Here is a 12,988-nt window from a genome sequence, read left to right as displayed (position 1 = left end):
GAATGACACAGCTAGTGAGTGAGCGGTGACATTATGGTAAGTATTTTACACACATTATCTTATGAGTTCCTCACATGCAGTGAGCTGAGCATCGTCATCCTTGTTGAATGGAGGAGGAAACTGGAGTTCAGTGAGGCAGAGCTGTGCCCTGTGAGAGCCAACCCTGCAAGCCAGGGTCTTCTTTCCCTCCTCCACCTTCTCCTTCTCTTCCCTTCCCCCCTCTTCCTCCCGCTCCTCTTCGTATTCTGCTTCCCACTCTTCTTTCTTCTCTCCCTTCTAGTTCCTGCTCCTCCTCTTCTCTCCTCCCCTCCTTTCTCTCTGCTCTCCCCTCTGCTTCTTGAACAAGAGTACAAGGGGCGTGACCATCTTCCCTGCACCAGTGACCCCATGAACGTCACGCACGGTGATCTGTCTCTCTAGGCCTTGCAAGAGGAAATCGCCATCTCGGGCGGCAAGATGAGGCTGAGTTACTTGAGCAGCCGTACGCCGGGCTACAAGTCTGTCCTGAGGGTCAGCCTCACCCATCCGACCATCCCCTTCAACCTCATGAAGGTGCACCTCATGGTGGCGGTGGAGGGCCGCCTCTTCAGGAAGTGGTTTGCCGCAGCCCCAGACTTGTCCTACTATTTCATCTGGGACAAGACGGATGTCTACAACCAGAAGGTGTTTGGGCTGTCGGAAGCCTTCGGTAAGTCTCCCAGCCACAGGACGCAACACCATCCTCAGAGAGACAAGAGATTTGGTGGGACGCGGCCCTTTTTCTTCTTACTCCTTTCCTTCTCTCAGAAGTACTCAAGGCTTAGTTGACCATCAAGACCTTTCAGTGACCCTCCCTGACCTAAAAGAATGTACTCAAAGACCTGAATGTGGAAAACTTGATCACTAAAAAAAAAAGAATTACAAAACCAAAAAGGCCCTTGAAAAAACACTATGGTGGTTTGTGATGGGTAAAAGAGGTTTAGTGCCACCAAGATAGAGCCATGTGGACATTGCCGTGGCCCCCACAGCCATCAGGCCTGTACTTGCCCATTAAAAATATGGGTGTCTTGCCCTGGCTGGTGTTGCTCCGTGGTTAGAGCACCAGCCTGGGCACTGGAGAGTTGCGGGTTCAATTCCCAGTCAAGGGCACATACCTGCAAGTTCAATCCCTAGCCCTGGTCAAGGAGTGTGTGGGAGGCAACCAATCAATGTCTCTCTCACATCGATGTTTCTCTCTTTCTCCCTCCCTCCCTTTCACTCTCTCTTAAAGAACATCAATGGAGGTAGCAACCTGGGGTGAGAATTAACATATATATATAGCTCCTGGGTCTCTCCAGGTTCATTGAGGAGTAAGATTCTTCCTTCCTCAGAAAGGCTTTGTGGCCTCTTTACCTCATTTCCAATCACAGAGGTTTTCTCTTCGTTGTTGTTATTGCTGTCATTTTTTTAAAGATGAAGCAGAAGGTGACTCACCTGTCCTAGAGTCCAGCCCCACCCAGACCTTGGCTTCTGGGGGCTGGGTGTGCTTTGGGATTAGAGCTGGACCCTGGGATTGGTTCAGAGCTGGACTGTTGGCAGTTCTAACCCTTGAGAGCTAATGCTACAAGCACTTAGAGCAGCGATTAACCGGTGTGCCACAAGTATTTTTAAAATGTGCAATACCTGACTAGTCAGGAGCACTAACCTCTTTTTCTTTAAATTGTCAAATTAAAAAATGACAACAGCCAACACAACAATAGCCATCTGGTGTGAATGAATCAAAATTATACCTATATATTTTGTCAGCAAAAAATATATTTTTTGGTGTACAGAATTTTTATAATTATTTTATGTACACCATGAGATGAAAAGGGTTAAAAATCACTGACTTAGGGTAATACCCCAGGAAAACCCTCTCATCTTGAACACTACTCCTACCAGTTAAAAAGGGAAGTGTCCACACAGGGAGACCTCAAGGTTCACTCTCCTGACATGACCAGTAGGAGGCATTATGCCTGCATAAGGGACTCAAGGTCATTTTCCAGCCATATTCCCCTCCTACCATGGATGGTCAGCCATCTTTTATGGTACTTAAAAGAAACTCTAAGGGGCTGCCCAATTGTTAACTCCTGTCTTGTGTATGTGGTAGGATATTGTCCACTGGAAAATAGTGTCAGCCCAAAAATGGCATTCCCACCTCGGACAGTTCCTTTCCATGGAGCAGTCATTGGGCTTTTCACACACCCAGCTTTGGGAAGCCTGCCGTGGGGAGCCTGCATCCCAGTGGCCAAAGGAAGCCGTGACTTGTGAAACCCAGGGATTTTCAAGTTTGAAACCTCAAAGCCATTTCCAGCTTTCAAAGTACCCTCGCTGAGCTCCTTTTCATAAATTCATTACAAGTGATTTTGGGTTTTTCTTTATTAAAGTAATACTATTCTCATTAATAAAAATTGGATAAGTAGATAAAATAGCAATAAAGTCGTATGTTCATCTAAGCAAATACAACCACTTGTTAACACTTAATTTCTTGATGTATGGTTTTTCTTAACACAGATATAATATGATATATAACTAGTTTTTTCAACTTAGCATTATTCCTGTGTCACCTATGGTCTTTATAACCATAATTTCCAGGGGCTACATAATATTCCTCCAGAGCATAGTACACTTGGGTTTGCTCAACCTCTAGCCCCTTTTGAACCTTTAGGTTACTCCCAGTTTTCCACTATTAAAAATAATGCTACAAACAAAAAAACAAAAATAATGCTACAGTAAAGACTTTTGTGCCTAAAGTGTTTTCCATACTAAAGAATTTTCCCTGGAATCCAGTCACCTGGGTCCTTTTAAAAAGTAGTTAATACATTTGTTTAATTTTTCCTAATAATATACAATCACTCTTCAAAAAAGGGCTATTAAGGCCCAGCATCCCTGTGTTAGTTGTGCATATAGATGTGGTTCCACTTAGAAATGTGATCCTTTTTCCTTTTCTACAAAAGACAGGCAGGGGCCTTGCATGCAGATCTAAAGCCAAAGAAGAGGCCTTGCTCACTGTGCATTCTGTGCCTTTTGTTGTCTGCAGTCTCTGTGGGTTATGAGTACGAATCCTGCCCGGATCTGATCCTGTGGGAGAAAAGAACAGCAGTGCTGCAGGGCTATGAAATCGACGCTTCCAGGCTGGGAGGATGGAGCCTGGACAAACATCACGCCCTCAACATCCAAAGCGGTGAGTGGGTGGATAAAATCCCCAGAGCCCAGTCTTGCTGTGATGTCCTTCGTGCCCTGCGAGACAAAAAACACACACTTCAGATTCCACGGGCTCCTATGGGATCCATCGGTCTGAAGGATTAGTCCATGAGTGTTCCTGGGGTCCCTGCTCTGTGCTTGTCACTGCTGGGCTCTGGGGAAGCAGAATGGAAAGGCCTCAAGAATTTACTCAGATCAGAGGCCAACACTTCCCAGGCAATTTCCATGCTGTGCCATGGACAGTGCCATCACAGAGGGACCAAGGCACTGGGGCATAGAAGAGGGACACGTCACTTAGCTTCATGGTTCAGCAAGGTACCTCTTTGGACAGAACTTCTGAACCGATTCTCAGAGGGTCAGCCGGATTAGCCCTGTCTCAAGTAAGAAGAGGGCACAGGATGTGCCAAGCACTGAAGCATGAAAGATGAGTCATTGGAGAGGAGGAGTCATTGTGGTTTGAGCAAAGGGTGAAATGAAGGGAATAGCAAAAGCCAAAGCTGGGGGCTTGGCAGCTGAAGTTCATCCAGAGGCATATGGAGGGTGTGAAGCATGCAGGTGCCACAGTCAGATCTGAATTTCCAGTAGCTCACTCTGTGTTCTGGGATGAGACCACTAACTACGGTAATGATGTCCTAATCTGTACATACCATGAATGCCTATCAAAGCCACCACATGTTTTGGGGGGAAATTGACAAATTCGTTCTAAAACTTATGGTAGAATAAAAATGTGTAAATAGCTAAGGCAATCTTCAAAATAAAAACCAAAAAGAGGCACACAGCAGATATTAAGCTATCCTAGGAGAGTCATTGTATCTAAAACTTTGTGGGGCTGGCGCAGGAACAGATGAATAGATACCAGGGGACAAAACAAGGAGCCCAGACCCTGACCTGTGAGTAGTTATTAGGACGAGGTTTGGCCATGAGTGACAAAAAAACCAAAATAACAGAATTGCAAACAGGTTACAAGTGTGTTTCTCACGCACCTGAAAGTCTGGAGCTAGAGACGCCAGGGCTGGTTTAGCACTTGGCAGGCTCCTTTCCTACTCAAGCCTCCATCCCCAAGGTCATGGTCCAAGGCGATTGCTTCCGCTCCAAACTTCACATCCACTTTCCAGCCAGCAAGACGGAGGAAAGGACTAAGAGCAAGCCCTTTCCACTCTAAGGACACATCCCAGCAGCTGCCATGCCACCTCCACTTCCAAACATTGGCCGGAACGCAGTCACCTGCCAAGTGTAGCCGCGCACCAGGCTGGGATTGTAGGCAGCCCCAGAGAGTCTGTGCCCTGCCAAGTACCAGGTTCTATAACTACAGAAATAAGGAAGGGGGATAGGATGGATACCATGGGTAACTGCAGGTTTCTTCCATATACCATGTGTTCATGGGAACTTGGTATATGATAGAGGGAGCATCACTTACCAGTGGAGAGTGGATAGGTGTTTTCGAAATTGGCATTTGGGAAATTGGCTCAATATATGGAGAAAAACAAACGTAAGTTCATACTTTGCACAAAGTAAACAAAATAAAGTTTGATTAAAGATCTAAATTAGAAAGATAACACATTAACTTTCATAGAATATCTTTATGATCTTAGAGAGATTCCCTAAAACCTAAAAAAGCACAAACATTCAAGTAGAAAAATAATTGCTCAGACTACATAAAAATGAAAGGTATCCCTTCAACAAAGGACAAAGCTAACAGGTGACAGCCTGGGCGAAGATGCTTCTGATGGAGCAAACAAAACTCGCTCAGGCTGTGGTGCAGAAGGGGTGAGGCTGGAGACCGAGTCCAACTTGGTGGCTGTGGCAATAATCCAGGAGCTAGTGGGTGATCTGAGCCTGAGGGGAAACAGTGGGGAGATGGGATGGCGCTTACAGGTCATCGAGGGCAACCCCTTCTTTGCTGGGGAAACTGAGGCCAAGGGCAGTTAGAGCAGTGAAGAGACTGACAAGAGCTGGGATCCGCCTGTTAGTTGCAAAATGAGGCAAAAACCCAGTTCTCTTGACTCTACCTTGGTGAGAAGAGACTGTGAGTTCACTTCCCTCATGCATTTCTATAAACATTTATTGGTGCCTACTCTGTGTCAAGTTCTGTGCTGGGCACTGGGGATACAAAAAGGGAAAAGACAAGCACCGTCCCTGTACTTGAAATGGTATCAGCCTAAAGAGAGGAAAACAGGCAAATGCGATAGAGAATTCGTGCTGTAAGAGAGACCAGAGGGAGGGATAGGAGATGAGTTCAGTCTATGTGAGAGGCCGTGGAGATGAATAACTAAGAGCCCGGACTTACGGCTGCTCCTACCACCACCTGTGTGGCCTCAGGTACGCCACTTTGCCTCCCCCTCCCCCCAACCCCTGTTAGCTTACAGAGTCGTTGTGAGGATCTCATCCGTAGAGCAGTATGGCCTGTCCGAGGTTTCATTCTGGGGTGAGGCAGCCTTGGGAGATGTCCGGAATGGCAGGCAGAGATCTTGCATTCCTTACAACACCACGGGAGCTCTGTGGTCAGCCTCAGAAGAGAGCCTCTCCCTGCTCCGTGGGTGATTCTGTTCTCTGTCTCCTCGCAGGCATCCTGCACAAAGGGAATGGGGAGAACCAGTTTGTGTCTCAGCAGCCCCCCGTCATCGGGAGCATCATGGGCAATGGGCGCCGGAGAAGCATCTCCTGCCCCAGCTGCAACGGCCTTGCTGACGGCAACAAGCTCCTGGCCCCGTGGCCCTGACGTGCGGCTCCGACGGCAGCCTCTACGTGGGAGATTTCAACTACATCCGGAGGATCTTCCCCTCCGGGAACGTCACCAACATCCTGGAGCTGAGGTACATAAGGCGCTGCCTTCCTCACCGTTCCTATAACGTCCCTTTGCCATCCTGTGGGCCCAGCTGGCCTTACCCACCAGGCCCAGAGAAGGAGCAGGGCAGCACTTCACCTGTCAGAATCCGGGACCTCTCACTGCCCAGCTCAGAGGCTAACCTGAGCCGAGGGCCCTGAGGAAGCAGCAGCTGATTCCCACAGGGCACTGCAATGTCGAACCTCTCTTGGGACAGGGAGGTAGCCTTGGCGTCCAGCTGACGTAGAAGGCTGCTGGCAACCAAGAATTAAACCTGGAAGCCCCTGGATCTTCTTTCTGCCTCCTAGCGCCAAACTGACTGGAATCAATCACATGAGTCTTTTAACGAGGGCAAGGGATGGCATCCTGGCCAAGGCCCCCCTGCCGGTGTTACCAAGTTTTGCCCCGTTACTTAACATTCAGAGTTAGGAGCTGTTTTTTCAGCTGCCCAATACTGAGAGAAAGCCCTCGGACTAAAACCGGGCGTTGTCTGTCTGCTTCTGTGGTGCCACAGAGCCAGCCGAGTCGGCCTCTTCTGTTTCCCCATCCTGACTGACCAGGCGTGACGGAGCACAGCCGTTCTTAGGGAGCAGGGAAGGCCCTGGTGTGGCTTTTCCCCATGCCTCCCTCAGCCAGATCTCCTTACAACCACAGCACTGTCTTAGGGTGGGTTCTGGGTTACCAGAAGCTGAGGTTACAGATAGGAGGCGCTCCACTCTCCCTTTCAGGAGACACTGCACCAGGTTCTTCACGGCTGCTTTCTCCTGGGCTGGGGTCCAGGTGAACAGCACAGCCCTTGGGCAGGAAAGCCTTCCTCCAGAGCAGCCAGGGGAAAAGCAGTCTCGATTTTGTGAGGCCCCTGCTATTCAGTTTAGGAGTTCTGCGAGGGAGGTAGTATTGCTGACCATGGAATTTTAAAAACCCGCCAAAGGTCCAGCTTCTGGAATGGTGGGTGCAAACCCAGAAGGCCATCGTGCAGCTCTGCCGCACCAAAGATCAGTCACCTGGACCCGTGAAGGCCACTCTGGCTTAATACCTTGTCCAGGTACTCTCTGGAGGTCTGTGCCTGCTGAGAATCTCATTCTGCAGTGCACATGGCTGACCAACAGCCACAACAGCCCCAAGAGGAGCACATTGGTATTTGCCCACTCACGCAGGGACAGGGAAGAAGAGGGTCTTGCATGAAAAGGATTAGAAGCTCATATTCTGTGGACCCATAGGAAATCAGATAATAGGCTGAATGAGAACCAGGCCACCAGGAGTATTCTCTGCCTTTCTTCTCTCTTTTATGAGTGTGATTGGCAGAGGCATCTGCCAAGGAAGAGGGAACCCTGGGTGTAATTGCTTTGGTCAACTGCTCATATTGTCTTTCCATCTCCTGTCCTGTGATGGAAAGGGCCATGGACAGGGGGTCAATCCACCTTGGCAGACAAGCTGTACAACTTTGGGGAAGACACTTACCTTCTCTGGGCCTCCTTTTTCTTTTCTTTTTTTCTTTTTTTTTCTTCTTTTGTTCTTTTTGTTAATCCTCACCCAAGGATATTTTTTCCATTGATTTTTAAAGAGAGTGGAAGGGAGGGAGGTGGAGAGAGAGAGAGAAACATCCATGTGAGAGAGACACATCGATCATTTGCCTCCTGCACACTCCGCTACTGGGGCGGGGATCAAACTGCAATCCAGATACATGCCCTTGACTTGGAATCGAACCAGTGACCATTCAGTGCTCAGGCCGAGGCTCTAATCACTGAGCAACACCTACCAGCTCTGGGCCTCCATTTTCAACCTTTCAAATAAGAGATCCCATTTCCCCTGTCTCCCTCCCACTGTTTCGGGGAGATCATGGAAGACAGTGGGTAAGGAAGGGAGGAGTCAATGAAATTTGGAAAGAAAGATAAATGGATCAATATATTATCATCTTGATTTAGTTTTCTTTGAGTCTTTTTGCCCCGGTCTGCTTCTCTGTGTTGCTGTCTCCCTTCTAATTATAGCATATCTCCCATTCTGTATTCTATTATGAAGATCATTGTAGCAGGTTCTGCAGGTTTTAATAACTCTCGGTAAGGCCCACGGGCAGAGACACAGCAGTGAGCATGTATATCTCTGGGAATGCGTGTCTGTCTAGGGGGTGGGGGTGGACTGCTCCACCCTCTGCCTCAGCCCTGGTGGAAGCAGCAGCTTGTGTCAACCTCATCCGCTTCCCCGAAGCCAGCCGTAGCGGCGCAGGTGGAACCGCGCCTCTTCCGTGATATGTAGCTGTTTGTAAGTGAGCTCACTGACAAGTAATATCCCATATGAAATATATCAGTGTCATGGCTGCTAAGTCTTTATTTATTATAGTGTTGTACGGTACCATTGCTGTCAAGTTTTCAGGCTGCTAATAATGCTTCTAACCCTGCTGCTAACACCTCATTCTTTCTTCTATTCCCTGCTCTCCTGTCTTCTGTCAGAAATAAAGATTTCAGACATAGGTAAGCCAACCGGTGGAGAATTTTCCCGTCTCTCCTCTGCCTTGTTGCATGTTGTATGGTAAGATGCATGTGTCAATTTCAGATGGCTCGATGGCAAACGAACCCTGTGTGGTTGGAACTGATTGCGGGTAATCGGTTACAATGAGAGGAAGTCGTTAATAATGGCGGGGACAGGTGGTGAGAGCCTGAGCTCCTCTAATCCCTGCAAAGTGCAGCCGCTCCTTTGGTAGTCAGTGGACGAGACAGACTGCAGTGATGGGGAAAATGTTAACCTGGGCATAGTAATTTGAACACCACAGTCTGCCTCTTCTTAGAATACAGGAGGACATCATCCTCACTGTGTTGAGTGACTTGGACGGTCACAGTGGGAAGTCCTGAGAACATCTGGCTCAGGCGAAGGCCCTGGAAGAAGACAGGGCTCAGATCTGTGCTTCTGTGGGCATTCCAGGTGCCTCGGCTTAATGGCTGGGGTGCCAGGTAGCCCCCTGGAAGGCTGGCCAGCAAGGACAGAGCAGGGGAGGAGTTCCAGACCTGACAGACACCCAGAGAGCAATCCCCAAATAGGAACTTTGTCACAGAGTAGACTTGTCATGTAGGCTCACAATGACACTGCAGCAGACAGAATTGGGCCTCATCAGACCAACAGAGAGAAATGTCTGCCTGCCATCGGCTCCGGTCACTGCAGCACTCATCTGACTCCCAGGTGACAGTGACCTCAGAGGCCCCCTAGCCTCACACACATGTGAGTGACTTGAAAGTCACCATGGGCAGACGGGGCTATGGCTGGCATCTCTGCAGAGGGGCTCTCAGTCACCCACACGGGGCTCCGACTCACACGGGGCTCAGACCACAGTGGCACATGGGGGAGATGCTAAGGTGGGATGAAAGGAAGTCTTAGTATGGTAGATAGAGGCAGACCAATCCCAAATCCACTAATGATGATATGCATATCTACATAGTGAGATATAGTATTAATGTAATAATCACAAATGTTAAATGTATATAGAGCAGTGATGGCGAACCTTTTGAGCTCGGCGTGTCAGCATTTTGAAAAACCCTAACTTAACTCTGGTGCCGTGTCACATATAGAAATTTTTTGATATTTGCAACCATGGTAAAACAAAAATGTATATTTTTGATATTTATTTTATATATTTAAATGCCATTTAACAAAGAAAAATCAACCAAAAAAATGACTTCGCGTGTCACCTCTGACACGTGTGTCATAGGTTCGCCATCACTGATATAGAGCTTCTTAGTGTGTAGCAGAGAGAGGTTAAATGATTTGCACGGATTAAAGCAGTTCGTCCGCAAACCATCCTTTGAATTAGGTACTCATGGTATATCTAATGTACAGATGACAAAACTTGAAAGTGACCTTGTGTGAACTTGAAAAAATTACTTCATCTCTTTGGGCTTTAGCTTCTAACTTGAGGTTAATAAAATCTCCCATGGAGATTGTTGTAAGTGTTACAGAGGATGTTTGTAAAGTATCTAGCATTGTGCCAGGCACAGAAAGCAGTTCCAGAAATGGTAATAATAATAATAACACCATTATTAGATAGTAATAATACATCATCATAACAATTACATGATGATGATGATGATGATGATGATGATGATGTCTCCATCTTTCCCAAAAAGGAATTCAATCCTTCAATCCTCTTAACAACCAAAGACACAGGCAGTAAAGTAAATTAAATAGAATTTGGGAACAAAATAAAAAGGAGGAAACACATATATGTGGTCATATATCAAATTAGACTCGGAGCCTCCTTCCAGCCAGAATAAACAGGGAAACATAATAATTTTCATGGTTTGCATTATCAGAAATGGGAAAATCTGTTCACTTCTCAGAGGAGGGATATTTTTTCCTGACACTGAAATCTAAACCAGATTTTCGGTGAGCTTTGTATGGATAATACTGAACTCTGTATGGATATGTGCCCTCAAGTTCAGATTTATAGTAAACACAGAAGTACATTTCATATGAAGATCTTCGTTGAAAACCTCGCATTCAGCATTAAAACCTTCACTCAGTGGCGGTGACTGCCTGGTACACAGCTGGGGTGTGGGGGGGCCTAGCTGGGAAGAGTCAGGAGGCCAGGGTGCTTGTCCAGCTTTTCCATGCATTCATCATGTGACCATGGGCTGGGCGCCTGGCTTTTTCCGCTTTTAATCTCAGAATCTTTAGTTGAGAGAGTTGTGGTTAGGGTGTCTTTTGTTTCTGATATTTAGTTATCTTTTGATAGATCCATGGTAGATTTCAAAGCCAGTTTCCTGGCCTCTTGCAATTCATTGTTTTTCTCAGGTGCTAAAAAATATTTCTAAAGTGAAGAGTGGGAGAGAATAAAGGATTTTTCTTCTGCCTTTTGGTTTTCTAAAGTCAAAACAGAGTGAGAAGACCTGGGTTCTAGCTCTGATTCTCACTGGCACCTGGGTATTGACAAACCTCTTCCTCTCTCTGGGCATTCATGTCCCCATCAGTAAATGTCAGAAGTGGATTAAAGAAATTCTGAAATCTTGTCCTCTTTATCTTTTACTGTCTCCACTGTTCCCAGGAATAGCCTTTGACTCAGGCTGGTGCTCTTAGCCTGCGCGGGTGCTCCCCAGAGCAGTCTCTTCTCTGCCTTCGGCCTTTTCAGCCTCAATATGCCACCAGACTACCACACTGGGCATGCGCAGTCCAGGGACCCCAATCCTTTGGGCATCTTCCTCCCTGGACCCCATCAGGGAACACAGATCCTTATCTCCTCCAGATCTCTTCCCTAGGGTCATGGAGAAATGTTTGAAGCCTGTTGTTCAGAAGTGCATTTGAACTCACCTCCATTGATCCCAGCTATACATATTCTGTTAATTCTAACAGAGTCCTTAACTGCCCCAGGAAAGAGATCAGACAAGACAATATTACGTCTGCCATTCTTGGCTTTTCCATTATGCAATAACATAAATATTCTGGAGGTTTCTCATGGAGACCAGCTGCCATTTATTGGGCTTATTTGTTTATTTATTTGTTTATTTTTGTTAACCCTCACCCAAGGATATTTTTCCATTGATTTTTAGAGGGAGGAAGAGGGGAGAGACAGAGAGAGAGAAAAACACCAATGGGAGAGAAACACATCAATTGGTTGCCTCCCACACGTGCCCCAACCAGGACTGGGGACCGAGTCTGCAACTGAAATACATGCCCCCGGCCAGTGCCAGGCCATCCAGCCTGAACAGACAGATGCCTTTGAATTAGAAGACTTTCCAGAGACTTAGAGGATGCTGTCAGTACTGAGATGCAGTTTGAGGGCTGAGGGTTACCAGGCCGTGTACAGGAACTGAAACAGCTCCCAGGAGTTATGAGTCCAACTCCAATGTGGCCTAGACTTCGATGAAATTGTAAAGCAGTACCATGTGATAGCAAAAGTCAAGCTTAATAAGAAATACCTATGCTCTGGTCCAGCGATCGCCAACCAGTGGTCTGTGAGGCCCGAAATGTTGGCGGCCGCTGCTCTAGTCTTCTCCACGTGCAAAAACAGACATGATGACTAGTCATCAAACAGTGCTGATGTGGAGCACCTCTGAGGTGCCATGATGCTGGAGAACTGTCACAGATGATTTTATGTAATTTTCATAATACACTGGCCAGGTAGCTGCTAACATCCCCATTCTGTAGATGAAGAAAACTTAAGGCTCAGGAGGCCAGCTAATTTGCTCAAGTTTCAGAACCTGGAACTAACAGAGCTAGACCTCAAACCCAGACAGAGCAGACTCCAAGCGATGCCTTTTCCTACCCTGTGCCCAGAGGCAGCGCCTTGTCTCTGCAATGCCTGGGTGCCGCCGAGGTCTGACCTCATTTTCCTGTTAGCACGGCCTGGTCTTCACGGCTGGTCTCCAGGAGTGGAACCATCATGAGCACCGCTCCTGTGTTTTGTTTATTTTCCATTGGCTGTTGCTGCCAATTACAACTAATCCTGCAACTCATTTATATCTGACTGCAAGCGGGAGACTGCTGGGCTCCTGATAACTGTAACTTGTGTGTCAAGTGAAGACCATGTGGACGCTGACTGGGAGTCAGATCTGGCAGGGTCTTATCAGTCAGTCCCAAGAAGGGTTATGGCTGCTGTGAAAATTCTGTGGAAGAAGAGTTCATAGTTCCAACTCTTTTTTTTTATTATCAAATCTTTATTGTTGAAAGTATTACATATGTCCCCTTTTATCCCCATTGACCCTTTCTAGCCCACCCGCCCCCTGCCCCAGGCCTCCACCACCCTGTTGTCTGTGTCCATACAAGTTCTTTGGTTGATCTCTTCCCTCCCACTGTCCAACCTTTAAGTGGTTTGAAAGTCAAGCTCTTGTGTTTCTGGCTTGGGTTTACAGGCCACCTATGGTAACCCTCATGGACATTCCTTTTAAGAAAACATGTATTGAGCACCTGATATGGGGGTGGCACAGGGCTGGGGCTGGGTCTGGCAATCATTGGCATTAATAGTTGAGTGGGAGAGAGAGT

At 47.2% G+C, this 12,988-nt stretch overlaps 1 protein-coding gene across 1 annotated transcript in view; it reads left to right on the top strand.

The window, feature by feature from the left end:
• The window catches only part of TENM4 (teneurin transmembrane protein 4), a 198,082-nt gene that overhangs the window by 128,427 nt on the left and 56,667 nt on the right, over positions 1–12,988 (top strand). The window contains 4 exon segments of the mRNA XM_023755918.1: positions 421–688; positions 3,038–3,181; positions 5,766–5,903; positions 5,906–6,014. Of these exon segments, the coding sequence (XP_023611686.1) occupies positions 421–688; positions 3,038–3,181; positions 5,766–5,903; positions 5,906–6,014 (659 nt within the window).

This window comes from Myotis lucifugus, unplaced genomic scaffold (genome assembly GCF_000147115.1).
Source record: "Myotis lucifugus unplaced genomic scaffold, Myoluc2.0 scaffold_86, whole genome shotgun sequence".
NCBI classification, from domain to species: Eukaryota; Metazoa; Chordata; class Mammalia; order Chiroptera; family Vespertilionidae; genus Myotis; species Myotis lucifugus.
The sequence above is the reverse complement of the archived record's forward strand: the minus strand, read 5'-3'. Positions and strand labels throughout refer to the sequence as shown.